Genomic DNA, 27,769 nt, shown 5'->3' on the forward strand with positions numbered 1-27,769 from the left:
ATTAGGAAACGCTTTAGCTTTAAGAACGTTCTCGCTTAATTGCACTATTTTGTTTGATAAAAAGATAAATTGCTTTAAAATGAGAAGAGTGGAACGCTGTAATAATTGACCGACTAGTCCCTCCCCTCCCCCCCTAACACACACACTGGAAATAATTAGGCCTAGTTCAACGCCGATCTAGCGAGAGGGTTAAATTGAAAAGGGGAAATGCTAGAAGAAATAAGACCAATATTAAGTGGATAGAGTTGCTGTTGAGTAGGAGACGTATGGCAGCAAAAGTGCGCAGGGGCAGATCCAAGATTTCGAAATGCCGGGTTAATTTTTGTAGTATTGTAACCTTCCTTCACTAACCCACATGTAAGTATTAAACATTTATTTACGCTCAAGTCTAGCAAGAATATGACAATCTTTTATAAAACACTATGTTTACCTATTTACTCGAATAAGCGCCTCCCTTAAATAAGCGCCTCCACCGAAAAAGCGCCCCCTTTGAACCAAAACTATTAATAAGCGCCTCCCCCGAATAAGCGTCCCCCTCCCCTCCCCTCCCCAGGTTTTATGTAACTGAGTAAAATGACTATCATAATGTAGTTCTCAGAAAGCACTGGAGCTCATAGAAAGGACAAAAAAAGTATTTAATGGATCAAAGATTACTGAAAAAAGCTAATCCAGATGAATAATGATATAGAGAAAAGAAACTGATGCTATAAAACTGATATTAAATGAATAAAAACACTTCAGCCTTTTGTTCGAATTTGCCCTTTTACCCGGAATAAGCGCCCCGTCTGAGAGTCGAAAAATTTATTTTTTTTATTCGAGTAAATACGGTAGGCTCTTTTAGTGAGCCAGCAGTACTTGTCCTAAGCGGGGCCGATGTGGGTTAGGTCATTCATATATGGTTTACTTTAGTGTCCCTTACCCTAACCATCACTAACCATATTGAGGATCTGCGCGATAAGGCCTAGCGACGGCTGGAGATAGAGTCTGTCAGCACCTACATTATATGAAGCGTCTTCAACCGAATCATTGAGGATGCAGGTGCAAGGCAATCCCCTAACATCTTGACGGGAACTGTACTTTGAATAAGTCAGTTTGTTTAAGGGCAACCAACGCCAAAATCATTTCAAATGAAGGAACTATCATCTCATGAAAATCAATATAAAAATAATATCGCTTTAATTTGACAAAATAATTATATTTTACAATATTTTTCATCTTTTACTATGTGATAAATGGCTGCCTATTTTCGGAATCACACGGACCATCTTGTAGGTATTTATATTCATTTTTTTAATTATTATTTTATTGCGTTATTATATCCTAAAAACGAATCTTAGGTGCATCTCCATGGTGCACATTTATATCAGATTCGCGTGTGTGTTATTTGACATGAGGACAGGCAGTTAAGCCTGGAAGGCGCAAGCCTACCTGGAGGCTTGTAGCTCAACACAAATCCAATATGGCGACCTCAGGTGACTCCTAGGCCCGTTTTGCAGCCGTAACCACGGCTTGAAATAGAGCGTAGCGACTTCCGTGTTCGCACGGTTTTCTCGCTGGAAAAAACATCCAACGCCTACAGGTAGGCTAGGAACGCACAAACTTACGCCAAATTCGGTCTGTCACACTGTAAGTCTGTCAGCTCACTGTTTCTCTGTCACAATGTCAGCTCACTTTGCCTGTCACATCGCTCTGAGTTACTAATTTTGTCATCTCACTATATTAAGTCACATTTCTTATCATAACCTTTCTCTACGACACTTTGCCTTGTCACGGCACTCTGCCTGTCATGTCACGCCACTCTACTTGGCACGTGACTCTCCACGTGTCAACGTGTCACTCCGCGTGGTCGCCTGTCACGCAATTCTGACTGTCACGCCACTTTACCTGTAATCTCACGCCACATTCTGCCTGTCATATCTGTGTTACTAATTTTGTCATTTCACTTCATCAGTTTACATTTCTTATCATTCTCTTTCTTATCACGCTACTTGCCAGTCACGCAACTCCGCCTGTCACGCTACTCTGCCTGTCATGTCACTAGCTCCGTGCTAGCTTGGGTCAATACCATAAAGATCTTCGTACGAAGGAGGGTCTCCCCTTAACTCTAACGTACTTGTCATGTAAGCAGGGTTATCCAGTCCCTGCGCTTCCTCTGTTGGCGGTTCAGTATCAGTTTCCCCGGTGTGCCCGCCATGGACCACCGCCACGTCAGCGGCTGTCATTTCAAGTGCGTCCTCCTCGACCGCCTCACTGTATGTCGGTGGTCGGTCTTCAGCGATTAATACGGCGGGAATGTCATCAAGGGTTGGTACGCCATTTCCGGGCAGAGGGGTAAGATCACGTGGGGGTGGGGCCCGGCGGAAGATTGGTCGGTGTATGTGGTCTTTGGTTACAAGCCAGTAGACGAATATTGCAGTTAATGTAAGGATAACTATGCCACCAAATGAGCCCAGGATAATCACGATAGCTATGAGAAAACATACAACCGGTTAATTAAGCCATAATATTCTCTGGATGCATTGCTAGGGCAATAAGGCAGGTATTTTTGTTGTGCTTTTAGAAGGTTGGGGGAAAGCCTGCGGGAGCAGTTGGTTGAATTGAATGCTACACCCTATCGTCATTCATGCTAGCACATAGTAGAGTGGATAAGCAAATTGAAGCTGCGAGGAACTTATCAACATGCCCCACTGGAAAAAGTTTTAGCAGCAGCAATACAAGAATCCTTGGCAAAAAATGAGTTTTAACCAACTGCCGCGGGAATAGGCATATCAGTTCATAAATGAGCTCGAAGGAGGTTATGTGGGAATAGCTAAGTCAGCACCAGACGCCGATTATCAAGGATGCTACCTTCATTCACTAAAATATAGTCGTTTGCCACGCCTGCAATATAGCACACAATATGTTGAGTTCTTACCATGAGCTTTTCAAGTTTTTTGTACAACTCCCCGGCAGAATTCCTTTAAAATTGTGTTATGATTGATGCACTTGCACCCGAAAATAGAAAGCGCAAACTGGAAGATTTTTGCAAAATTTGCTGGGTTGCACGATAGGATACGTAATAGTGTCGATAGACAGAATGGAGGTTTGTAGGCGTTTTATTGCAGCGCAACCATGGCGGATGGCGCTATCTTCTTTTCTAAATGTTCCTCCGGTAAAGTAGTAGTAAGAGGAGCTGGTATGCTTTTGGTTCTCTACTAATTCAAAACTTCAATAAGTAACGTGATTTTCACAAACAGGGGAAAAAAATGTGTTCTCGAAATTTTATAGAAGACTTATTATGAAATATATATTCCTTAAAATCTGAAAAAAAAAATCGAGACAGCCTGTCAAAAATCCTAGATCATCATTATCTTAGACGGGTTTCAGCTGGCGTTAAGTTTGCACTATATGGCCAGGGATGGGCTAAATCATCGACAAATTACCTCCATTATTATCCATTCTTCTGTCTCTACATCTCCGACTCTAAGCACAAGAAGCTTTACATCGATGTGGATACATTTTTCTTTTGGTTTCACAAAAAATCCTTCAGGAGAGTGATTAAAATTATTGCACTGTATCTTTAAATGAAGGGACCCCTTTTTACAAACAAATCTATAAGCTGGATCAGTCCGTATCTGGTAGATTGATACACAGGGTTTATTGTGGTATTAAAAATCTAACAAACACGATATGTTGTTTATATTTGGTTGCTTTTATCCCTTGGACAGGTATTGCCACCAGCAGAAAGCAGAAAGAACGTGATTTAAAAAATAAAATAATTAAGAGGTGGCTTTATAAAAGGCCGTACGAATGCAGGATTGATAGTTTCTTGACTGAGTTTCTTGGTGATACTTACTCCTTGAAAGGAAATTAATATCAAGATACAAACAACTAAATAAGCGATTCAAAATCCATAGTTCACTAATCCCAATCGACCATCTTTCACGCTAATCTACATCGGGATACTTTTCTGCACTGCATATAATACTGAGAAAATTTGTATTACACATCAATATAAAAATCTTGAATACCGTGGCCAACAATACAAAGCTTTAAGAGGCTGTCTTCTAAGACTAGGTGAAATGAGAGATAGGTGGCACTAGAGTGAAATAGATATTCTAGTATATCGTCGTGGGTTTTTTTCTATCTCATGCTATTTGTAACCGAGATTTTACGAATTTTTACACACACCCGGGAATTGTCAAAATGGACAATTTTCAATCCATTTATCGGGTCTCATTTTACTTGGGAATTCTATTTCGCATCGCTGAAATTCAATAACTTGAAACCGGAAATACATTGTAGGAACAAGCTTGATTTTCACCAAATTGGACGGCTTCTAGTGCTTCGGATATTCACGCTAGAAGCTTATATTAGGGCTTGAATTACTTGCTAGAATTTCAGCGATGCGAAATAGAATTTTAAAGGAAAATAAGACCCGATAAATTGATCAAAAATTTCCATATTGACAATTAGTGGGGGGGGGGGGGGGGTATAGAAAATTCTCGGACAAAAATAGCATGATACATGAGAGTATATGTAGACAAAATATGATGGAGTTTTAATTTTATTTTTTTTTCTTTGCCACCTCTGGCTCAAAGATAGTGGACATCTACTCTTTAGAAAGTTAGCCAAACAGCTTGCGAGAATCACAATATCGATTGACACTTTCAAGTATTATTAAAATAACGTCGTGCTCTCACTCTTGCGTTTGCCTTTCTGGTTGGCTAGCTATTGAAGTTCATGTTAATTAAATAGTTTCTCGCATCCTCATTGGTTCTCCTAATAAGCCGCGAAAGCGCGCGCGTCGCACTGTACCCTTCAGGCCTCAAACTTAGCGTCGCCAATAAGAAACTTCATAAGCAGACTAGATAGTCGATATATCACGTGACACTTAGCCCAACTCTTACCGCCTACTGGGCTTGAGTTTCCTTGGCCTACGGGTGCATTTGGGTTGCCTGTGTTAAACAAATTAGGCATAGAATTAAAATCCATTTCAGCTATGATCACATCCTCGGGGACCCAGGGCGTCCCGGAGATCGGGCACACAGGGAGCGCGCGAAAAAGAAAGAGCACTGAAAGACGTCTTCCAGCCTGTTTCTTTCTCGTGCCGCGCTCCCTGTGTGCCCGATCTCCGCGACGCCTTGGGTCCCCGAGGATGCTATGATCACCTCAAGACGACTTAGGAACCTAAGGCGAGAGGACGCAAAAACAATCAACACAAATACTCACCAGTTGAATAGAATGTAGCATAAAACCCTACGCTTGAGTTAGACCGGTTTGACCTGTTTGTCCAGTTGCTTGACTTGAAGTGAACCAAGATATTTGGGCCTGTAGGCTGTAGCTTAACTCTATCCATCTCACCGCAGAACCGGCCGAGCACAGGGCTAAACGAATATAACCCATTTTTTACTTCCACATAGTCGGTTGAACAGTTAGGCCCGAGGGAAACTTCCGAGAACTCCAAGACAATATACATAGACATTCCCCCGGCCATACGGGGTACGGAGACCTTCCAGAAGCACTGAATACCCGGCGGATACGGGGCCGGATACCCGGGACTTGTTAGAACTCCGGAATTGTTTCCATGTAAACTGAGATTTAGGTTCCAGGTGTCGTCGAAGTCTTTTGAGCAGTTCCCTGTGACACAGACGAACAAGTATAACACCAGCCTTTTTCGTGCAAATCTATTTTAGTGTATGTACATTTGAAAAGCTAAAATTCCCCCACAAAGCAAATCTAATCATATTAGCAGATCGCAATCACTTTCATATATTTTTTAATTATACACCATAAGACTAAGACTATTAGTTTTTTGTAAATAATTTTCACTTATTACTCTGGTCCAAGAACAAAATCGAATATATTTGGCCTTTTGAATTCATTTAGGAAATGAATTAAATTATCCTATTGCAGATGGTCTCTATGCAGAAAATACAAAAAAACTTTCCAGAAGAAACAACATTAACAGTGCAATTAATAAAATAACAACATCGTAACAACAACAACAATAGCAGCAGCAACAACAGTAGCAAAATGACAAATGCACAACAAAAGCAGCAGCTATGACGCACCTGCACGGATCATCCTGTATCGCGCAGTGAATCCTCGGTAGCGGCCTGTCCTCCGCGACTCCAACCGGATCACCAAGTACCTTCCACTAGAGTACACCCGCTTACCCAACTCGGAGCAGCGTCTGGTGATCAGCGGGCTCACAAGCGTATCTCCGTCACGGACCTCCACATAATGATCGATGCAGTGCTCACTTGGAAAACGGATGACGTCGAAAGACAGTTCGATGTGGTATCCCTGTGGAGCACGCGCGTACCACGTGCAGCTCATATCAAATGGGTTGAAGTTTGACTGGTGAAGGACGAGAGGACTGGCGAAGTATCCATGGTTTCGTGTGAGTGACAAGTGAGAATTTTGAGTCGTAATGCCGGTTTTGCACACTTCGTCAGGGGCTGCACAAAAAAAAAATGCATAGTCAAGTTATTTGAGTAAATTAAGGTAAAACAAAAGAGAATAATGAATTTGATCAGTGTGTATTCTACAGGTTTATTGCATAAAGGGCTATGGACCATCCTTGACACTAGTGTATATACTGTAAGTGATGAGAAGATCAAGATAACCCAGGATCAGCCAGAATGACATTTCTTTAGGTTTAGACGTTGGAAGGAAACTGCCAAGGGGCTTAAATTTCGCCAAGGGGCTTTAATTACGACGTGGAGGAAATGATTCGTATTTGTTCAACAGGTTTAGTCTTGTGTGCTTTACGATATAGGCATACACGTTGTATTGAAACTGAATTACAGTGCGGCGTGCGTCAACGCGTGGCCACCTTGATAGTTCTGCGAGGTAAACCGATTAGAACCAATAAGGGTGCGAGAAACGTACGTGCGTGAACGTAGCGTGAACTAGCGTGACATCAGCTTCACTAGCCAACCAGTGAGCAAAGAGATGCTTGAGTGCACATTTCAGAGCACGACTTCGTTCTCCTAATTATGAAACACGTGTCGATCAAAGGTGTAATTCGCGCACGCTAATTGGCTAACTTTCTATAAACTTTCTATTGGTGGGCACGGTAGAGCACGTCGCAACATAAACAAGTCAGTTTTTATACTTTTCAAGGTAAAGCAAAAAGCAAATTGCTGTTCCTTTTGTTTAGCAGATCTACCTTCTCCACCTCACCTTTTCGTACATCAAGAGTGTCTTTTGGGATGCAATATGTTATCTAAAGTTTGACATACCTGTCCGTACCGCATTATAAGATATGTTGAAGCCTCTATAATCACCGGGGTCTTCACTTGAAGACATGAACATAACGGTGATGATGTTACTCGTAGAGTGTATATAAACAGGGACATCATCGCCACAATATGTTCCCAGTAGATTCCCAAAGAGAGACTTTCCATCAATAACCTTGACATGGGCTTCTTGACACCACGACGGTAGACTGATATTCTCAAAACGGAGTTCCACTTGGTTTTGTACTGGGACTGTAATTTTCCATGTACATTGGATATTGGTAGGGTAGGTGCTGGGATAGTTTGGGCTGAGGATAAATCCTGAGTGCCCAGCTTCTTGGAGATCGTTGTTCTCCTCGAGCTTGTTCTTTATACTGCACTTATTGGGCTCTATAAAAGATTGAATGCGCGAGCACGTTAGCCAGGACGGTTTTTTCAGGGGTGGGTTGGGGCGAGCGCAGGATTAAGACTTCTTTTAACTGCAGGTCGGCTCTAATTCGAGATTATTCGGAAATAACATTCGAATACTGGGAATACTTTGGCGCGTGCGAAAGCCGAGGTGTGCTGGGACGACTCGCCACAGGATTCCCAATATTCGAAAAGAAATATTTTTGAATAATCCCGAATGATAGCCGGCTAGCAAACGCTTGCGCAACAAATCAAGTCACCCTTGATTACTTATCGGGTCACCCTTTTATTACTTATCGGGTAACCCTTGGGTTACGAATCGGGGCACCCTTGCAGTACAAATCGGATCACCCATTACTTATCGACCGAACCCTGCGTTACAAATCGAGTCACCCATAAGTTATAATCCCGAATGATCCCGAATGATAGCCGGCTAACAAACGCTTGCGCAACAAATCAAGTCACCCTTGATTATTATCGGGTCACCCTTTTATTACTTATCGGGTAACCCTTGGGTTACGAATCGGGGCACCCTTGCAGTACAAATCGGATCACCCATTACTTATCGACCGAACCCTGCGTTACAAATCGAGTCACCCATAAGTTATTCTACGTACATTTACTGACCTTGACTTACCTGGTAAAAATACACTATACGACGCAAGAAACCCCTTTTGCTCTGTACTTTTATCAGTAGTAAACCTTATCCACAGCTGACTACTGCTGGAATACACGTCTCGGGGCTTAGTACTGCCGCAGAATTTGCCACTGAGGGGACTATTAGATCCCAGTCCATCGCGCACTTCAACGTAATCGTAAGCACAGTTGTAGCCCTCCGTGCTGAACGTGTCAAACGAGAGTCGGACCCTCCAGGGGTGGGGGACGGTGATTGTCCAGACACACTCGAAGTTTGGGTTGTAAAAGCTGGGGTAGTTTGGACTGAAGAAAATGCCCTGCTTGCCTGATAACCGAATGTTACGGTTTATGTCTGGCGTGTTGATTGTTGAGCATCTGTCCGGGGCTGTTAGAGAGAAAATCAGGGATAAAAGATTAATGGACTTTTCAGCCGTAATTTTGTCATTTCCGTCCCAATCGTTTTCCATCTGCTTATCTCGGAAACAATTGTGATATTTCTAATTGGATACAGTTCATGTATAAATTTCTTTTGGATAGTTAGAAGTTCTGTCTTCAAATAAGGAATAAGTACAGAATTTAACAACTTTCATTCATTGTAGAGGGTCTATACGCACTTACGCAATTACCCAAATTATTAGGGTAATGGATAATACAATCCAGACAAAAAATAGTAAATTCAGGAAGGATCAATAGAAAAGGGTCATCAATAGAAAAGATCATTTTTTATTGAAGGATCTTGAAATACTATCATTTTTTCTTATGATACCTATGACTGCCCCCCCCCCTAGTTAATTCTGGGTACTGCTAGCATTCTGTTTAGGTTAATTTCTTACCATTTTTAACGGCATAAATCCTTGCAGTGAATTTGACCATATTTTTCTTGCTTAGAGTCTTTGACATCTTTAAATACATTTTTTCACTTGATGAATAGATGGCCCAAGGTTTGCTTGGCCCACAGAATTCTCCCCTTTCCACATGCCCATCAAGGATTTCTATTCTACCCTCTTCGCAGTCTCCACTGAATAGAAACTCTTGGAATTCCAGTTTGACTCTGAAACCTTGTGGAACATTCAGGTGCCACATACAGTTAAGCGGCGTATTTATTGGTTTTTTTGGGTCATTATAATGAAACGCTGGGTTTACACTCTCATGCACATTTATGTTATTATTTTCATCTGAGTTGTCCGGGGAACACTTCCAATATCCTGGAAATTAAAAAAGGAAAATGGGTTTTCAATTTGACAGCCACTTTATAATACGATTATGGTAGCTTTACAGACCCTGCTATGGGCGCCACTTTCTCTGTGTAAGCCCCCTCTACTTTTACTGCAATAAAAGCTATGACAATCAACTCCAGCTGGACAATGTTTCTAAAATCTCACAGTGTAAACTTTGAAAATATCCAAATTTGGTGCAGTTACTGTAGGAAAGGAACACAAACATGCTTAGCGCAGTATTATTCCTGGTAACTTGTTGAAATACTAACCTTCAACAAGGTTGAAATGAGCAGCAAAGAAGGACCTCTTCCATTCAGAAATATTGGTAGCCTTAAAATCAACCCAGATCACACGAGAGCGATAAACTGTGTCAGATGGTGGCACTTGGCTAGGGCTACAGAACTCATGGGCCAAGTTCGATGAATCAAGAATCATCCCAGCATAAATGGAAACTTTAGTCCTTGAACAGTTAAACAGAGCATCAAGGGATGTAAAGTTCAGATGAAGCCTCTTGAGGGTGGCAGAGTAATGTGGGATGATTCTCCAGGTGCAGTGGACTGTCTGTGGCTGTGTAAAGATGGACACCAAGTCTCCAGTTGTCCCATTTAAGATAATGTTTTGATTTTCCTCATCTGTTTGCTGGTCTGAGCAATTCAGAGCTGCAAAAGAATAAGGAAAAAATTAAAAAAGCATATCAGGCATGCACACATATGGCCACCAGTAATTGATCTTTTCATCATATCTTACACATTTTCTATATCTGTGCATCCCTCTCCTAGAAATCCTGGCTTGGGTACTGGATGTAATGCATGAATGAGGGACAGTTGCTAAATTCTCCTGGGAGGGGAAATTCTCAAGAATTTGGTAGGGATGTGCTTGTATGATTTTTTTGTTAAGCTGTTCCGTGCTCACAAAGCATCCCTAATAAAGCAACTTTAGTAGTAACAGAATAGGCAGAAGTGCTTTGGGTTGTTATAATGTACCCCTTCTCTCATAAAGAATAAAGGGCACATAAATAAAATCAGTGTTCTGAAAGAAAAGGGACATCTAATTTGTCCCTCTTCAGGCTGGAGAGCTCACTATTTTATGAGGTTTTATCTATCTATACCTACCTCGTTTGACAACGTGATAGCTACAGTTAAACCCTGTAAAATGGTCAGACACATCTGTGATGAGTTCTACAAGCATTGCAGATCCAGTTGATTTTTGTATTGGCGGTAGCTTGTTGTGACCACAATATTTCCCAATTTGTATATCTCTTATGGAGCTACCATCATAAATGTTGACAGCATCAAATATGCATGGACTTGCAGCTTCTACATCAAAGTGATGAAATATCAGTGTTACAGTGTAGTCATTCGGGGCGAGTATCAACCATGTACATCTTGTTGAGTTGGGATAATTCTGTGGATAGAATGGGCTGGTAAAAAAACCTGATGTCTTGTTTAAAATCTGCTGGTCGCATCCTGCAATAAAATGGATATAGAACTCATTGTTAGTTAGTAAAGAAAGATGATAGCGTAAAATAACTTTACTTCAGCCGGAAGTGACGTCATAAGTCATGGTTTTATTCATTGTAAACTCACCCTGAATCCCAACAAGCTTAGAAAGGAAGACGAGAACTAAAAGACAAAAGCACATAGCAGTCATGGTCTGAAACTCCATTATTGTGACAGAAATATAAAGGCAATACACTGATCATTATTTTCTAAGGCTGCAAAATCTTAAATAGAAAAAGTTGACGTATATCGGTATTTATCGTATTGACTGCTTGAATTACGTAAACTAACGTAGAAAAACACTGGTATTAACTATCACAACAATATTCTAGATCTAAGCTAAGGGTTTCAACTTATTCTCTCTTCTCTTTATAATTGTGATTATCTCAAGTTTACTTCGAAAGCTTCCTTAAGTAAAAGGAAAATAAGATAAATCGATGAAAGATAATTTTCTTTAAGCCATAATCATATTAAGCACAACCAAATAGTAGACTGATCAACCAAAAATATGTATGTGACTACATCCAAACCGTCTATATACAGTGCTTAACGTCAATATTAGAGAAAGAGTTCTGTAAAATTTTGACATTCCTTGAACACATTCGCAAATGTGGAAGAAAATCGAGCAATCTATCATTTAAAAGATCATCTAGGACGAACGAATATCACTCACCTGAGAATATTAAGGTATCACACATAAGCATGATTATACCTATCCATTTACAATCATACGGATCCCAATTCTTAACCAAGATCCTGTTTGATTGAGTTCATCTTATATTAGAAAATTCCTATCGCCGCCAATCGCCATCGCAATGTCATTCTGATTCTCTTCTGCTTTATTCCGTATCTATTAGAGCTCAACGCTCACGCGGTAGTTTCTTGGGACGCCTGGCTATAATTTTTATATCCGCGCGCAAATTTGACTTCACTCAGAGCAATTATTTCGTCATGAATCGAGAACTTTGCATTCGCGGATTTATCTTCCCAAGAAAAGATATCAGATGCTTGTATTGTCAAAGAAAAAGGAATAGGTTTTTAGAATGTCTAGTGAGGCAGTCAGCGAGGAGGATTATATTAGCGGTAGCGAGAGCGATTATAGTTATGAATCGGGGAGCAAAGATGACCTGGGATCAGCGGGTTCAGACAAACAACTCAGTTTTGTAAGCCCATTTCATGATACATTTCCCAGTATTCATACATGCTACTTTGTATTTAACTGTACTTTTGAAGGCTTATATTTCACAGTGTCTTGTTTGTTCTATTCTAGAATTATTTGCAAACAACCTCATAATACTGATTTCAGCTGTAAAACGAGCCACCCAAATCGTTGTGTAAGATGAAATGTTTGTCTTTTCAGTTGGAAGAGGATAAACATCATGCTATTCGACTTGAAGATCAAATGAATAATGAACATCTTGAGGTCCTTCAACGTATCTTTGAGGTAATTCCGTCAAAATAGATTTTTAAATATATATCAAAGAGTTTGTTTTGGCGTTAGGCGTGACTAGAGGAGTTGATCTGAGCTCAGACCGTCTGGCTTTCCCGAGTCGCGAAAAAATCACATCGGGAGCTCAAAAATACACGCTTGGTTTCCAGGCATGATCTAACAAATAAGTCTACCAAACGTCAAAACTGTTTCAATTGAATAATTAAATTATCCCTTCCTTCAGGAAGCTGATGAAGACGGAGGTGGAGGACTGGACTATGAGGAATTTCGTCGAGCCATGATTAAAACTATGTCTTGCAAAGAAGTGGTAACAAAATTTATGAGTTGTTGTTCTGTAATTATATAATCGATTTTTTTTAAACTTACCAACTGAGCATTGTTCGTTATACCTATTTTAGCCTGATGACAACCAGCTTGCGATCACTTTCATGAAAGTTGATGCAAATTGTGATGGAACTGTGGACTGGGTATGTATTCAGACTAAAGATACTTTATATATCGACAAAGGTGTGACTCTATAGGGCAAATTCTGAAGAGTTTTGTTGAACTCTTTGATGTTTTATTGTATAATAGTAATGTTATTATTAAAGGTGATTGAGTGTAACAGGGCAGGGTAATAACAGAAAAAAACTGGGAGGGGTACAATAGGATACAATACAATACTGGAGACACTAGAAATTTTGGGGCACAGCCACATCCCTTCTAGGTATTTCCTTATATATATATATATATTTTTTTTTTGGGGGGGGGGGGGGGGGGGGGTACGGGCACCACCAGTCCTATAGGAGTTCTTTGTTATCCCTGTAGGGGATATCATCTTTGTTACCCCTGTAAGTACCATTATTACTGTACTTGTCATTACATGGACCTAAAGCTGCATTAGTAGTCTCTTGAGAATCTAATGCAATAAAAAACCCAAACCCTTGAAATTAGGTGTTTAATTATTTTGCAAAAGACAATGTTACTTTTTTAATGTTGGTTTTTTTTATTTCTGCAGTATAATTATATTTTTTATATTCTTGTCTTCCAGGAGGAGTTCTGTTCTTACATGTTACTTGAGAACCAGCTGAAGGATGTTATGACAAGTGATGAGAGAGAGGTTAGGAAATATGTCTATTGGAGAATGCAACCACCATCAAAGAGAAAATTATAAAATCTGTTGGTTTCAGTGTCTTGTACATAAGTCCTCTCTTATTTTAGAGGCCAATTTGAAACGCTTTTCCTTTATGGCATCATGACTGACATAGTACTTTACCATAATGGTGTCCTGACTCACATATTGTTTTACCATAATGTCATCATGACACACATTAGTGCTTTATGATAATCCTGTCACATGGTGCTTTTACCATAATGGATAATGACTCACATAGTGCTATATGATAATCTCGTCACTGATCAAATGGTGCTTTACCATAATGGATAATGGCTCACATAGTGCTACATGATAAGCTCGTCACTGATCAAATGGTGCTTTACCATAATGGATAATGACTCACATAGTGCTATATGATAATCTCGTCACTGATCAAATGGTGCTTTACCATAATGGATAATGACTCACATAGTGCTACATGATAAGCTCGTCACTGATCAAATGGTGCTTTACCATAATGGATAATGACTCACATAGTGCTATATGATAATCTCGTCACTGATCAAATGGTGCTTTAACATAATGGATAATGGCTCACATAGTACTTTACCATAATGGCATCATGGCTCATACAGTGTTTTTACCATTTCAGCATCATGACTCACATACTTCTTAGCCATAATGACTTGCATGTTGGCACCATTTTTTTATTTTCTAGATGGAGTTTCCACATCCTGCACGTGAGATTCCAAGGTAAACTTTGTGCTGATACCTTATAACACAACATATTTGTGTTATACAACTATCCCTGCAACCTAACTATTATGTTAAGCTACTGTAATACTTCTTTTATTAGATTATAAATACAATTGTTGCTATTTCTAACCATACTAACATTGCTTTTTATATTCCAGCGCACACAGAGATAACATCGCGCGCATTACGTACTTCGCTAAGATGTCCCACGGGCCGGACGAGTCTGGCGATAATAATGTTGGTCGGTACGTGACGGTGAGCAGGGAGGGCGTGCTTCACTTCTGGAGTATGGATCTTAACCCGATACGCACCATTACGGTAAGGCTATATATACATGCCATAAGGTGTGAATCAAATACAGTTAAAACCTACGATAAAATCTACGATTGAAATACACCAAGTTATTAAAAGAGCCCTTGTTCGCCAAACCTTTGTTATTGTTTTCGTTTAAAGCCAAATTCGTTGTTGCGCGACCTCGGCGAATCCAAAATCCATGTCTCGTTTGGGAATAGCGCCGTAGTCAGGCAAAAGCTTTGGGGGCGGTTTGTCGGGTTTTGATTGCTTGGTTTGATTAACTACGCTCTATCCCCAAACGAAGAAAGGAGTTTTGGATTCTGGCAGGTCAGGCAACAACGAATTTGGCTATAATATTGGTAGCCACGAAACGACCATCTAAAAAATACTTTATTGACCGAATTCAATCGGAAATATCGCGTTGGCTTCCCCAAATCAGCCGATTGAAATGGCTAATTATTTCCTCGACATTGATTACAATCATCCTGTGATCTCTTTGGATTTTACCTTCGAGTTTTAAACTTTATGATATTCCTTTCATCCCGCTTTAGAAAAATGTATTTATTCAAGTTTATATAAGATAGGCACGCTTAAGCAGAGATACAATGAGGGAATATCGGAACGCTTAAAGATGAATGGTGCTTTACCATAATGGCGTCATGATGAATGGAAAATTCAGTTGTCGCGCGCCACAGTTCTCTGTCATTATTCTCTGTCGTTACTCCAGGTATCGAACGCGAGTGAAGGCAAGGCCTCCAAGAGTGTGTGGATCACAGATTGTGTCGTGCTGCCGAACGCCAAGAAGATTGCCGTGTCATCTGCAGATAGAGAAATAGGTACGTAATGATTCCATATAAATATCTCTTTAGTTTAACCGGGAAATTCACCATTTTGCTGTAGACAGAAATACTAATAGAAACTCTAAGCAGATTATTACCGGACAGTGATACCATGACATTCGTATAAACATACTAAATTTGACTTTAGAACCCCAGAGGTTTCGTGGTTTTTGATTTGTTTAAATAGTGTATTTATTTATTTTATTTATTTATTATTATCTTTTTTTTGCAGCGTTTTACGACTGCTCCGCTAACAGTGTCGAAAAACAGTTCGTTCTGTCAGGTCTAGAGAATTGTGCTCTGTGTATGGATTATTGGTGAGTCTTGGGTTATTTCTACTTCGTTTGCTTGTGAACTTAACGGTCTGTATTTTCAGTAGAAAAAATTGAGGGGGGGGGGGGTCGTGCGACCACTTATTCCCTCTCCACTTATTTTATTTTTTGATTTTATATTTTATTTAATTGACTTCGCCTCAAGTGGCAGTGTTACCGCAACAAAAGAGCCATTTACTGCGTGCCATATAAAAAGAAACAAGAAAAACATTATGATAGGTTATAATAATATGAAAAATAGGGAATGTAAAAAGGGTATTTACATCGCGTTACAGCTCCATATCCAAGTTGTGTGAAGAAAGAAAGATTTCTGATATGTCGTAGTTTTACACTTAAATTCGATATGCTTGATACAGTTGAGCGAAGATCTTGTTTGACTTTCACGACGTACAGTAGGAATAATTGACGGATTTATATTTAACAAGTTCATTGATCATTTTAAAATAAGAATACCAAGTCCAGATACTCTTGCCAGTACGTTAGAGGGAGAAGATGCAAAGATTTGAGCCTAAAGCTTTACGAAAAATTCAGTTAGAAAAGGAAGTTTCAGAATATACTTAGTGGACCTCCTCTGAATTCTTTCTACATTTTGTATAAGGCCTATTGCCTGGGGTGCCCACACCTGGGTGGCATACTCCAAATGTGTTCTCACTTGGGGTTTAGTATAGAAGGCGCCTAACATTGTTTAGAAATCCACAACCTTACACAGCCTTGTACAGATAGAAAAGCCTTATACCCTTTGGGTGGTTAGCAAATTCCAGTGCCCCCCCCCTCAATATCTTTGGAAGAAAAAGAATTTCAGGTCAAACCTTGGCACATTTCTTTTCATTTTTTTACTTTGTTTTCACATAAGCATATGTCACACATGTGTCGTATAAGCATAGTTGCTTCACTTTAAATCCAATTACCTCACAACATTCCGATTTCATTTCTTTTCTTTTTTTCTCTTTAACCCTAGGTATGATCCTCGTCACCCTAACCAAAGTATTCTACTCTTCGGAGACTCTGGGGGAAAAGTCAGTTGTATCAAGTTCTCTGCCGTGAATCTTGGATTGTTTGACCTCAACATCGGACAGACCATCCCATCAGGTAACACGAACATCTCGGGCAGGTAGCTTAAGACTGAAACCTTCATATAAAGGACTTCCTTTGAGCAGACAACCTCTGCAGAACGGACACTTAAGGAAATATGAAGTCAAAATCTGACTCTGGATCCATTTTATACGAATGTTCTATGGGTTGAATGAAGCCTTTCCTCTACTAAACCATGAGAGAAGATGCTCTAGATTCGCGGTTGTTTATGCGAGCCGTGACTTGTCGTACGTTACGTGGTTTTGCTCTTGTTTAAAAAGGCACCTGCGGTATAAAAGGCGTGGCCATGGTCTGAGTCGTCTTTCCCTCTAGGCTTCGATGAGTGCGAAGCTCCGTAAATATCGAAAACCAGAAATGTAAATTAACTTCGGTCAAGTTGAAAATAATGTTTTGTACACAAGACAATAACGGCGAACTGCTCAGGACTTTGTTTTCTACAATAACAACGAAAACAAAAAAGTGATTAAAAACAGCGCTCGCCTTAAATGACGCTTTATTAGTGTGCGCGCGTGAAAACAAACAAACAAAGCTCAAGACCTTTTTTGCTTCATAACATTTGCAATATCCAATTGATATCTCTCCAACTCTCAAAGAAGATAATTTAGTCTAGCGGTAATGACGTCTAAGACCGGGCACGCGCCTCTTATACAGCATGTAATTGATTAAATTGATTCACCCATCCTTATATATGTCCATACTGGGCCTTTCTCATACACGCGTTGTACTTGAAGTAACGTCCCGCCGTGATTAACATGGCTCGTGTTTTAGTTTACTTACCCTTACCTAAAAAAATGGGGCTTTTCTCATGTTGATGCGCTTTGAACTTGTAGTAACGTGTCGCCGTATCCCGTTCCCTGAGCTCGTACTTGGGAGGCACCCGAACGTGAAAGCAGTACAATTCACGGTATGTGAATGTAACCATGGTATAGCACAGGCCCGTACCCAGGGGGCCCCTACAACGGCCGAAGGTCCACTTTCGAATCCCAATGCACATGCTATTTGTAGACAAAACTATGAACCATAAGCTAGATCTATCTGGTAGGAAACCAAATCCGACAATAAATGTCATGTGAAGATACTGCAAAGGCTGGACAGATTTTTATCAGAGAAGTCATTCTATCCACCCCCCGGTCCACTTTTTCGGATTTCGCACCCCCCCGCCCCCCAAGAAAAATCCTGGGTACGGGCCTGTAGCTCATATTTAAAACGAGTCCAGTACAACCCTGCCCTGCTGTGCAGAGCTTTCTAGGTCGCTCGTTTCCTCTGCTCCGCATGTTGATGTGATGTAAAACAAAGGAAACGAGCGACACAGAAAGCTCCGAGAAGCGTAGCACACGCCTTTTATATCATACAAATCTAGAACACTAAATAGTTCCTGCTTAAAGTCTGACCAAAGAAATAGACGACTTTTAAGTTGTTATATTTATTATTCTCACACCAACAACGTAAAACACCAAATACTTAGGTTAATGTGCATGTGCCGGATTTTTTTCTATTCTTTTATTAAGTTTTAAGTTCTGTAAGATTATTTTGCGGCCAGAAGTAGCGTTTATTAGCGCTACAAAATGCCCAGTAGGCCTTGCCAGGTGTTTTATGGGTTAATCTGGTGACCAAGCTACCACCACAAGGTAAATCATTGCCTGACTGCAGTGTGTGCAAAGCTGTTCAAAGGTCAATTGAATGAGCGTTTTGTGGGCTAGTAATCGGATGTGCTAGCCACCATTGTGTGGTCGAGTTCTCGTTAGCACAACAAGAGGATGCTGTATTCGGTTTCACATAGTAGCCAAAGCTGTCTTCTTCCAATACGTTTCCCGTCCGCTGGTACCCACACTTAGACGTGGGATCAATATGGATATGAGTTCCCCTGCGATGCATCATTGCCTGGTCACACGCTTGGCAAACTTCCCCTCGGATCACGGCCTAGTCTAACACACACTCCCCATTTCTCCACATTTATAATACCATAGTTTGACAACTTCCCAATGATTCGGTCAGTCGGCCAACCATTTATATTATGTCTTTTCTCAAATTCACATTCAGCTTTGTAGTTTGTCGCACCTTTAAGTACGTAGTGCGTAACTGACTTTGAAAGTCGGAACTTCTCCCAAATCGACTCACGGGGGATGTTGATGTACGCAAAGCCGTCAATGAAGCTCTTATGCTGAAATACTCCATACCAATCCATACCATATTAATATCTGCTCTGAAAAAGCAGTAGGTGAGGAACTCTATCCCGGTATCGGTTTGTAGCGTATATACGCCATCTTCAGCCTGCTCTCAGTATTTCTCAGCATAGATCGTTATCTGGGCACATGAGCTGTACACACATTTCTCACATTCCTTGCCGCTACACGGCGGTCGGCACTTGCAAGAAAACTTCTTCTTCGGGCTGTCGCAGTGTTCTACGCATGTCCCTTCGTTGAGACACCGCTGTCCAAGACAGCAACCGTTACTGCAGACGGAGGGGTCAGCCAAGTGCGATGACTAAAGAGGCAATGGATAAGACAAATAGACAACAGGTTTGCCTTGAAGTTTTCGGATACGGTTGGTTTGTTGATGATGATGATAACAGAATGATGATGTTGCTGATGATGACGAATATCTACTGTGTAGCTGTTATCTAGTATTCAATATTGTCCAGGCGTTTCGAGACATTTGTGTTTTCATCAGCGGAAAACTAAGGAAGAAGATGACGATGATGACGACGATGTTGGTGATGGTCATGCTGATGAATTTAATCATGTCGATAAAATTAATTATAAAGACTTACCGCCCTCAAGATTTCCTGGTGAATATCATAGTAGTCGTAGGCAGGATCAATGGCGATTCTGCTAGGCGCGGAATCCTTGTCTTCACCAAGCAGTTCGCATCGCTTGCCCGACATCTGGAACGCTCGACACCGACAATCTCCGACACACGCCGAGTGACACGCCTGAGGACCCGCAACTGAGCTGAGGTTCCTGTACGAGGACCCCAACAGATAACGTCCCTTGGTCACGTGCTCCTTTCTTGAGAAGGACCCTGCGTAACATGTCCCTTGAGGGCACATCTGGCAGGTTGTGCTTGAGACCAGTGATAGGAGGAAGATGTAGAGACTGGTTCTCATCTGGAAATTCGACGTAAAAATTGAGACACTTAAAGAAGGCCAATCACGCAGCCATTTTTATGCTCCCGTACAATGCAAACCCTTTAAACGAATCCATTTGCATCGGCCAGCTCAAACAAGTAACTGAGAAACTTTCAATCAAATATCATCAATAAAGTTTCAGAATGCAATCGTAGATGGTTTTTTTAAGTTTTCTTGCAAATGAACCACTGTATTTTCAATCGTAAACACTGACGTTGACATGTTTCTTGAGAATGCCCTTTCTATATTGGATGAACTAGACCGAAGCTGTTTTTTAAGAAATACATTGATAATGGGTATACACAATGCTTCAAATTTAGAAACGGAAGATTGCCCGAATCGAATAGTCTTTTTTTTAATAGAAATTTTTGCAAATTTTTGACAATATCCACTTTTAATTGTTTTATTATTTCCTTCAATTTTATTGCTTTCCGGCAACACAAGAAAAATCAGTAAAATGTTTATTAACCAAAACATTTTCTGGTTTAGATCCCTTCTGAGCGCTTTGCATTATCATCTCATCCGGCACCATTAAACCAGCTGCCAGTGAATTTGAATATTAATTGGAGGAATAGTGAATAAGGCAGTTTCTTATAGTTTTTGTTATATTTTATATGGATATGAGGCGTTGACTTTCATTTTCTTGACAGTTGGGTATTAGAATCTGGAAAAAAATATTTCTTGTCTTATTTATTTTAGATGCCAAGGATTTTATTATTGCGGATACCTCATTAAATTATCCTGCTTTTTCGAAAATCCGGCATAATTACTTGCATGAAGAAATATTATGCAAGAGGTCTCTTTTGATATTTTATCCAGAAAAGTTTACCCAAACTTATTATCAAAAATATATGGGACACGGGCTAATCTTAGCCAAATTACTTTGAATATTAACGCTTGTGAAATATACACTAAGATTCTACCAGAACTGTCTGGAAAAGTTTTTCGAAAAGTTTACCCAACATGTTTTATATTTTAATATATTGTACAACATCACATAGCCTACGTGTAGCCGCTGACTCGCGAGATCCTCTCGTAGCTACGAGAGGATTTCGCGAGTCAGCGGCTACACGTAAGCTAAACATCACACAGAAGCCAAAAACAGCGTTTCAACTTGAACACTAACAACTCGGCTTAACCCAGCTGATGGTCATATCGCTGTGGTTATAATATCATATATATTAAAATATTACAGATGCGCGTATTTTGTATTTAATTAAATAATTTTTTATACGTGAGTAGAGGATACACTGAAGGCTAATTTATACTTTTTCACTATAATATATTGTACACATCACACAGAAGCCAAAAACAGCGTTCCAACTTAAACACGAAACCGCGCTATAAAAGGGCCTGTGCCAGGCGTTTGTCACCTTCAGTTGTCATTCACCCTCAGAACTGACAACAGCTCCCGGTAGCGCTTTGAATAGCAATGCGAATAGAGAGGAAGAATTTTACTCTATCCTGCTTGAATTATTTCAAATTACAACAATTCATAGCATAAACTCTACTAGGAATATTCAAAAGGGTTTCACATACCGCATAGAATGACAATAAACACTGGTATATGTTGAATTACAATTACACGCGTTGTTACGATCTCAGACTCGCAATCTCACACTTAGCAGCTAAAATATCTACAGTTTAGCCCATAAGCTACTCCTGAAGAATTCCTCCTTTGAAAGTAAACCTGTAATATAACAAAGCTTTTGTAAAAAAGTTGTTCTAACCGCATGGTAACTTCGCGTACAGCCATCGTGACTATAGTAGACCCATTCAATTTTCCTTCCCTATTTATTGCATTGCAACACAATACAATTATCGGTCTCTTTTTTCCAATTGTGTTTATTGCAAATACGAAAACAAGAGAGTATTATTATTTTCTCATTTTTCGCTCGTTGTGATTGGATTAATCGACAGAATCAAGACATGTTGCAGTGTGAAAACTTGGTGGAAACCCGTGTTGCACAAGGAACTCAAACAATGCTACACCTTGCGGCATCTTGCCCCTGGGACAATTAAGACGTCCCTTTGCGAATGTGTGTGCGTAAATACGTTTTGTCCCCGCTACAAGCCCCATATTTAAGCGCTGGCTTTATCTCGACTTGTATGTACAGAAAATGATTTGAGTGCGGCTTCATGTCTCCGGGACATGTATTGGTTACCGTTGCGAATGTCTGTACACAATTCGCTGTTGTACATGCAGCGTGCCTCCGATACAGGCGCCTGCTACAGCCCCCCTTATGTAAACGATGCAGGAATCGACTGCCGCTACACGTCCCTGGGAAGTGTTCCCTCTGCTGTACTTAGCTGTCTGTGTTGGCTGTGCTTTTGTCCCTACGGCATGTCCCAGGCACATAAGCCTATAAAAGGCTCGTTAGTGTGTGAGTAAAATGGATAGGTGTCCCAGGAACATGCTTATGGCGCAGTTTATTCTGTGTGTACATGTTGTGATTTTGTCCCCGCTTTATGTCCCCGCTATAGATTCCGCTCTCTGACGCGTTTTATGTACGGAATGTGATTTTAAAACGGCTACATGTTCCGGGGTCATGTAGCTGAGAAATGTCCCCTAGTGTGCGAGCACCTTTACCCTTTTATAGCGCGGTTTCGTGTTTTAAGTAATGCTCCGTGTAAGAACTACGGTGAATCGATAGGTCCTGCGGCAATAGGGGTTCGTTATCTTTTTAACTAATCTAATTAATATTGCTATGCTTATTGGTTCAAGACGCTCTGCCCGCCAAATTTGAACTTTGGAGTCACATTTCTCTTAAATAAGTGCTCTTGCACTCATATTTATTAGGGGGCTTAGGTTCGAAGTAAGAAAGCTTTCAACCTGTGCATTTTTGTTAAAATCGTATGTTCGGAGCATGGAGAAATCCCTTTCGGATATCTGCTAATAACTTTTTATACTTCACTTATTACAATTTTGCGCTTTGTCTCTTGCCAAAGCAAACATTCCGCTGGCTAAACGTGTGAAAATACGGTCTCACATTTCCAAAAGCCTGTTAGTGTGGTAGAATTTAGCTTTCCAAAGAAAGTCACTTTTTCTTTCAAAGATTTTTGACAACGATTTTCATGTTAAGATTGACAACTAAAACGATTCACGCATTTAAATAAAGTTACCAATTTTGCTTTATTCGATCCTCAATACAACTATTATCGCATACAAGCCACAGCAATAAAGTTTACTGGAATTCACAGTAGTAGCAGTCCTCTAATTATTATTTTATCGACACAGACAGAACGCACAATATTTTCTTAAAACAAGCCGCAAGCAAGGTTTGTTCCATAAGCTCATTGATGAATTCGAGAGTGTCCAGCTTATAATCGGGGTCTCCGTCTTCGATACATAGTAGGCCATGAGGACTCACGGAAAATTTCTGCGAAGAAATTGTAATTCTTCTGGCTCCAGACGGGCTGCATTTATATTCACTATTTCTTTCAGCTTTTTGCATCCGCATAAGCATTCCACTGCTCTTACTGACAATTGCGGGTTATTGCTGATATTTATATTTTACAATTTTCTAAAAAAATATCTTCGCTTCACCAAACGCCGTATCTTCTACTTCAATGCATCGTTTTATGTCCTTTAGTTCTATGTCCCTTAGTTTAGTTGATGCTTTCATGAGTCGTACAGCATCAACTGATGACGGCAAAATTTGCCCTAGTGCAGAGGTTTCCTCAATGTCCTGTAAAAAAAGTACACACAAACTTAAGATTCCTTCTCAACTTCATTTCTTGAATATCAGAACTTATAAAAAATACAAGGCAACTACAGTCAACTTCCTCAGAAGCAGACACGTCAGGAACTAAAAACAGTGTTACAAGGGCTGTCAGCTAATGAAAATGAAGAAAGACATTGTTGCTTACAATTCTTTCACTTAGACGGGAGTTTGCTGTACCTCAATTTCAGGGTGTCAAACCCCAGGATGTTTCGCTACATTCAAGGAATACATTCGGGCTTGTTGGTATTTACATTTCACCCAGCTTATAAATCAGGCTCACATAACTTATATTTACATATTCACATCGTAAACTCAAATGACAACTTCCCGTAATAAAACTCTTTTAGTAAAATAGAACGAGTAAAATATTTCGTTCCCTTCTGAACCAATTATTTGTCTCTCAAGTACTTATTGACCTATGAAAATTTTACCTGGAATGGTTCTAACGCGGATTCAGCGGCGGCGCTGGTCTCAGAGGTTTCCGGTTGGAAAAACACGCTGGAACTTGAGGCAGTTTCATCTCTACAGCTCTGCAATTTTGATTTTCGAAATAAATAACAAATTGAAAAGGAGGATCAAGACTGGTCAAGACAGTACAGAAACAGCAGAATCTATACGGCAAGCGACAGAACATTGACTTTGAGAAAGATCATTTTTACCTCGTGTGAAGTTTTCATGCGTTTGTTTTCAAGCTCCAAATCGACTCGCTGTCGACAGTACATACAAATGCTTCTAGACCAGCCCTTTTTGCCTTTGTCATCTAGCTCCAAGAAAACTTTCTCTACTCTGTTCGCCTTTCTCAGGGACCTCTGTTCCACATCTGAAGGCTTACTGCCACACCAAGCCTCGTGGTTTGGGCAGCAACATGCCTGCCTTTTGAACGCCATGACAAGCTTTTCTAACTTCCCGGACAAAGTTTGCAAGCAAACAGAACTCAGAAGCGTTTCTTTAAAGTATATACAATAGATTTTCAAACTATTTTCGAAGAGATAATGAATAGCGAGAGACTTGTCTTAATATATCGAGGAGGAAGCATGTAGAATTCAAAATGGCGACGTGAGCGCTAGGTCGGAAATCTAACTTCCGAACATACGATTCGGACAAAACTCGGGGATAAGTTGTAACAATGCAACCTTTGTTTTATTCTTAATTTAAATGTTTGTCAATCAATGGATAAGATACGGAAAACACCCGAAGATGTATTTTAGCCAATCAGAGGGCAGGATTTTACTGAAGTTTTATAGCTACTTATGCGCATGCGTTGCCGCAGGGTACCGTAGTTCTTACACGAACCATTACTTAACACTAACAGCTCGGATAAAGAATAGCTGATGATCATATCGCTGTGGTTATGTCGCCGGATAAACAATAGCTGATGATCATATGTGGTTATGTCGCAGGGTCTTCACAACGACTGGGTGCGCAAAGTCAAGTATTACCCAACCCTCCAGTGCTTCATTTCATGCGCGACTTCGTCTGAGAACTCCATGTACCTGGGTGATGTGGACCGGAAAAAGACGTAAGCACCTCCACCCTCCCTCCTTGTACCGCCCTCTTGCTCCCCTCCTCCTTTCTTATACGCGACCTTGTGTGAGAACTCAATAGACCTGGGTGATCCCCTCCCTATCACACACTTATATCAACTTCTTTCTAAAATTCCCGAACATAATACAGTCGATTTCATTAGCGTTGTCCAGGACAAAATACATTTACAAATTCTCGAAAGGCGCGTGTCTCATTTCTAAATATTATAATCATTTCCTTAATTAATTTCCTTAATTATCCAGGTGCTCGATGTTTCGCACGAGAAAAGGTATCACATCCTTTGACTACTGCAAGGAGTGGAACGTCATAGGTAAGAATATGCTACACACTTATATGTATATGTTAAAACACGTCAAAGGTAAGCACGTGAGGCACTTGAAGTATAATAAGGGACATGCGCTAAAATATCACATGACTGTTTGGGTGGCAAACTAGCGCTAGCAAACTAGTCCTAAACAGTTTATATATTTAAAAGTGTCATTACCACTATCATAGTGAGTGATTTCTGTATGATTTTAGTGACGGGTGGTCTGGATCATTACGTCAGGCTGTGGAATCCGTACGTCACATCCAAATCGACCTCTGTAAGTACCCAATTTTCACAAGTAGAGAACGTATGTTTTCAACATCGAATCTAATCCATGTTTATAGGGATTTCATTGGAAGTCGACATTCATTCGTACCAAATTCCGTGATTTTTAACTGTTCTGGGGTTTTATCTTTAATCATAAGCATGTCTGCAGACTAGTACTAAAGGGTTAATCTGTTTTTCCGCCTTTCTTTTCGTTTTTTTTAGATTTCAATAATTTTCTTTTCTGTTTTTTTTTTAACATTTTCGTTTTTTTTCACATTGTCTATTGTACGTAATGTAAAGCTATGATAGACTTACTTACACTTATCGACAGGGAGACCTGAAACGCTAGCTGTGCCTTCAGATCTAATGAGGAAGGAGATATCGGGTTGGATTACAGTTAAAAGCACGCAATTACAAAACATATACCATACCATATAAAATGCGTTACATACTGCTTATTTACCATACCATATAAAATGCGTTACATACTGCTTATTTATCTTGATCGTTGCATGACAGGTTCTGAAGGGTCACAGTGCTACTGTCACGCACATACTCGTTAACAGCGAGAAGGGAGAGATCATCAGTGTTGCCCAGGATAAGGTAAAAGCAGTTGCGTGTACTGATAAGGGCTAGTGGCCCAATAATAGACCCTTGTGGTACCGTTTATGATTAATGCAATAACGATCATTAGCGCTTCCATGGACAAGGTAAAACAGATGCGTGTACTGATAAGGGCTATCGGCCCGACAATAGACCACTGTGATACCCTGTTTATGATTAGTGCTTTAACGATAATAAGCACTGCCGTGGATAAGGTAAACAGATGCCTGTATTGATAAGGACTAGTGGCCCAAGAATAGATCATTGTGGTCCTTATCCGTTTATGGTTAATGCTTTAACGATAATTAGCGCTGCCATGGACAAGTAAAACAGATTCGTGTATTGATAAGGACTAGTGGCCCAAGAATAGATCAATGTGGTACTCATCCGTTTATGATTGATGCTTAAACGATGATTAACGCTGCCTTGGACAAGGTAAAACAAATGCGTGTATTGACAACGGCTAGAGGCCCAAGTCAGCGTTGCACCGTACAGTGTCCCAATAATAGACCCTTCTGGTACCTCGTATGTTAATAAATGCTGAAATACTTTTTATTATGATGAGCAGGTGATAAAGATTTGGGACATGCGTGACCTATGTTGCGTGCAGACCATCCCAGCTCGTTCACTACTTCCAGGTCCACACATCATCTCCAGCATATACTTCCACCCCAAAGCGCACTGTATACTTGTTGGAACTAATCAGGTACGGTCCCGCTTTAGCAACCAAACTATTTAGACGCGGCTTAACAAGTGCACCTCGTTCACTTCTCTATGACAAATATATTAGGGACTTAATGATAACAAAGAAGGCAGAGGACGGCGACGAAAGAAAAAGCAATGGAATTGATTCGAGAATTCAAAGGCCGCACTTGAGAATGCATTTTGTTTGATAGTTTTCCAACTTACCGCTATGTCAAAACTACCAGCACTATATCACAGTTTTAGCATCAATCAATCTGAATTGTTCTCCTAGCTTTCCGTGCTTGAAGGCAAGAATGATGAGCCTTCCGAGGAGTGCGAGATTATGAGCCACACGAAACCGCTTTGCGCAGCTCTTTACAACGATCTTTTTGATCAGGTAGGCGTCATTCCAGTCGATTATAATTATTTGCTATCAATTTTGATCACTTTCTCAATCTCCATTTACTACCACTACATGTCGTTTTGTCTTCTTTTTCTTTGTTTCTCATATTTTTTTTTCTTGCTCTGGATTTTGCATATGATACTGTGGCCTTCCGGAAAGGCCCCGTACCTTGTTTCTTTCTCGGATAATTTGCCTTTTCCTTACGCAACCCCTTTTATTCTCTCAGGTAATCTGCCTTATCTTTACGTCACCCCTATTATTCT

The 27,769-nt window shown here is 40.3% G+C and overlaps 3 protein-coding genes across 3 annotated transcripts in view; 1 reads left to right on the top strand and 2 right to left on the bottom strand.

Annotated features, from left to right (window-relative positions):
- Positions 1 to 1,159: 1,159 nt before the first annotated feature.
- LOC5510595 (cubilin) lies at positions 1,160 to 11,842 on the bottom strand. The gene is made up of 11 exons (XM_032379788.2): positions 11,660 to 11,842; positions 11,074 to 11,109; positions 10,600 to 10,953; positions 9,757 to 10,146; positions 9,104 to 9,475; positions 8,272 to 8,655; positions 7,230 to 7,616; positions 6,054 to 6,443; positions 5,212 to 5,619; positions 4,890 to 4,937; positions 1,160 to 2,467 (listed from the first exon to the last, which is right to left on the bottom strand). Exons 1-11 carry the CDS (start codon positions 11,688 to 11,690, stop codon positions 2,049 to 2,051), a joined length of 3,219 nt encoding a protein of 1,072 aa, XP_032235679.1. The 5' UTR covers positions 11,691 to 11,842; the 3' UTR covers positions 1,160 to 2,048.
- Positions 11,843 to 11,898: 56 nt separating this feature from the next.
- The window catches only part of LOC5510598 (WD repeat-containing protein on Y chromosome), a 37,736-nt gene continuing 21,865 nt past the window's right edge, over positions 11,899 to 27,769 (top strand). Inside the window, exons 1-17 of the mRNA XM_032379758.2 lie at positions 11,899 to 12,149; positions 12,347 to 12,430; positions 12,660 to 12,743; positions 12,835 to 12,903; positions 13,467 to 13,535; positions 14,251 to 14,285; positions 14,447 to 14,606; positions 15,310 to 15,418; positions 15,654 to 15,738; positions 16,712 to 16,842; positions 17,676 to 17,749; positions 25,098 to 25,216; positions 25,485 to 25,552; positions 25,762 to 25,826; positions 26,336 to 26,419; positions 26,988 to 27,125; positions 27,396 to 27,500. Of these exons, the coding sequence (XP_032235649.2) occupies positions 12,030 to 12,149; positions 12,347 to 12,430; positions 12,660 to 12,743; positions 12,835 to 12,903; positions 13,467 to 13,535; positions 14,251 to 14,285; positions 14,447 to 14,606; positions 15,310 to 15,418; positions 15,654 to 15,738; positions 16,712 to 16,842; positions 17,676 to 17,749; positions 25,098 to 25,216; positions 25,485 to 25,552; positions 25,762 to 25,826; positions 26,336 to 26,419; positions 26,988 to 27,125; positions 27,396 to 27,500 (1,599 nt within the window). The 5' untranslated portion in view covers positions 11,899 to 12,029. The remainder of the gene's footprint in view (positions 12,150 to 12,346; positions 12,431 to 12,659; positions 12,744 to 12,834; positions 12,904 to 13,466; positions 13,536 to 14,250; positions 14,286 to 14,446; positions 14,607 to 15,309; positions 15,419 to 15,653; positions 15,739 to 16,711; positions 16,843 to 17,675; positions 17,750 to 25,097; positions 25,217 to 25,484; positions 25,553 to 25,761; positions 25,827 to 26,335; positions 26,420 to 26,987; positions 27,126 to 27,395; positions 27,501 to 27,769) is intronic.
- Positions 23,087 to 24,940, bottom strand: LOC125573297. The gene is made up of 3 exons (XM_048733834.1): positions 24,357 to 24,940; positions 24,129 to 24,227; positions 23,087 to 23,661 (listed from the first exon to the last, which is right to left on the bottom strand). The coding sequence occupies exons 1-3, from the start codon at positions 24,582 to 24,584 to the stop codon at positions 23,497 to 23,499; spliced, it is 492 nt and encodes a 163-aa protein (XP_048589791.1). The 5' UTR covers positions 24,585 to 24,940; the 3' UTR covers positions 23,087 to 23,496.

Source organism: Nematostella vectensis, chromosome 10 (genome assembly GCF_932526225.1).
Source record: "Nematostella vectensis chromosome 10, jaNemVect1.1, whole genome shotgun sequence".
NCBI lineage: Eukaryota > Metazoa > Cnidaria > Anthozoa > Actiniaria > Edwardsiidae > Nematostella > Nematostella vectensis.

What these genes read in the sequence shown, in the direction of transcription:
- LOC5510595 (XM_032379788.2), bottom strand. Translation starts at nt 11,690, where the DNA reads ATGCTTATGTGTGATACCTTAATATTCTCAG. An exon ending in TCATTTCAACCTTGTTGAAG is followed by an intron (nt 9,476 to 9,756) that starts GTTAGTATTTCA and finishes TTTAATTTCCAG; the next exon opens with GATATTGGAAGTGTTCCCCG. An exon ending in TTATAATGCGGTACGGACAG is followed by an intron (nt 6,444 to 7,229) that starts GTATGTCAAACT and finishes TTTTTTGTGCAG; the next exon opens with CCCCTGACGAAGTGTGCAAA.
- LOC125573297 (XM_048733834.1), bottom strand. Translation starts at nt 24,584, where the DNA reads ATGGCGTTCAAAAGGCAGGCATGTTGCTGCCCAAACCACGAGGCTTGG. An exon ending in GCATGAAAACTTCACACGAG is followed by an intron (nt 24,228 to 24,356) that starts GTAAAAATGATC and finishes TCAAAATTGCAG; the next exon opens with AGCTGTAGAGATGAAACTGC. An exon ending in CCGCGTTAGAACCATTCCAG is followed by an intron (nt 23,662 to 24,128) that starts GTAAAATTTTCA and finishes CTTTTTTTACAG; the next exon opens with GACATTGAGGAAACCTCTGC.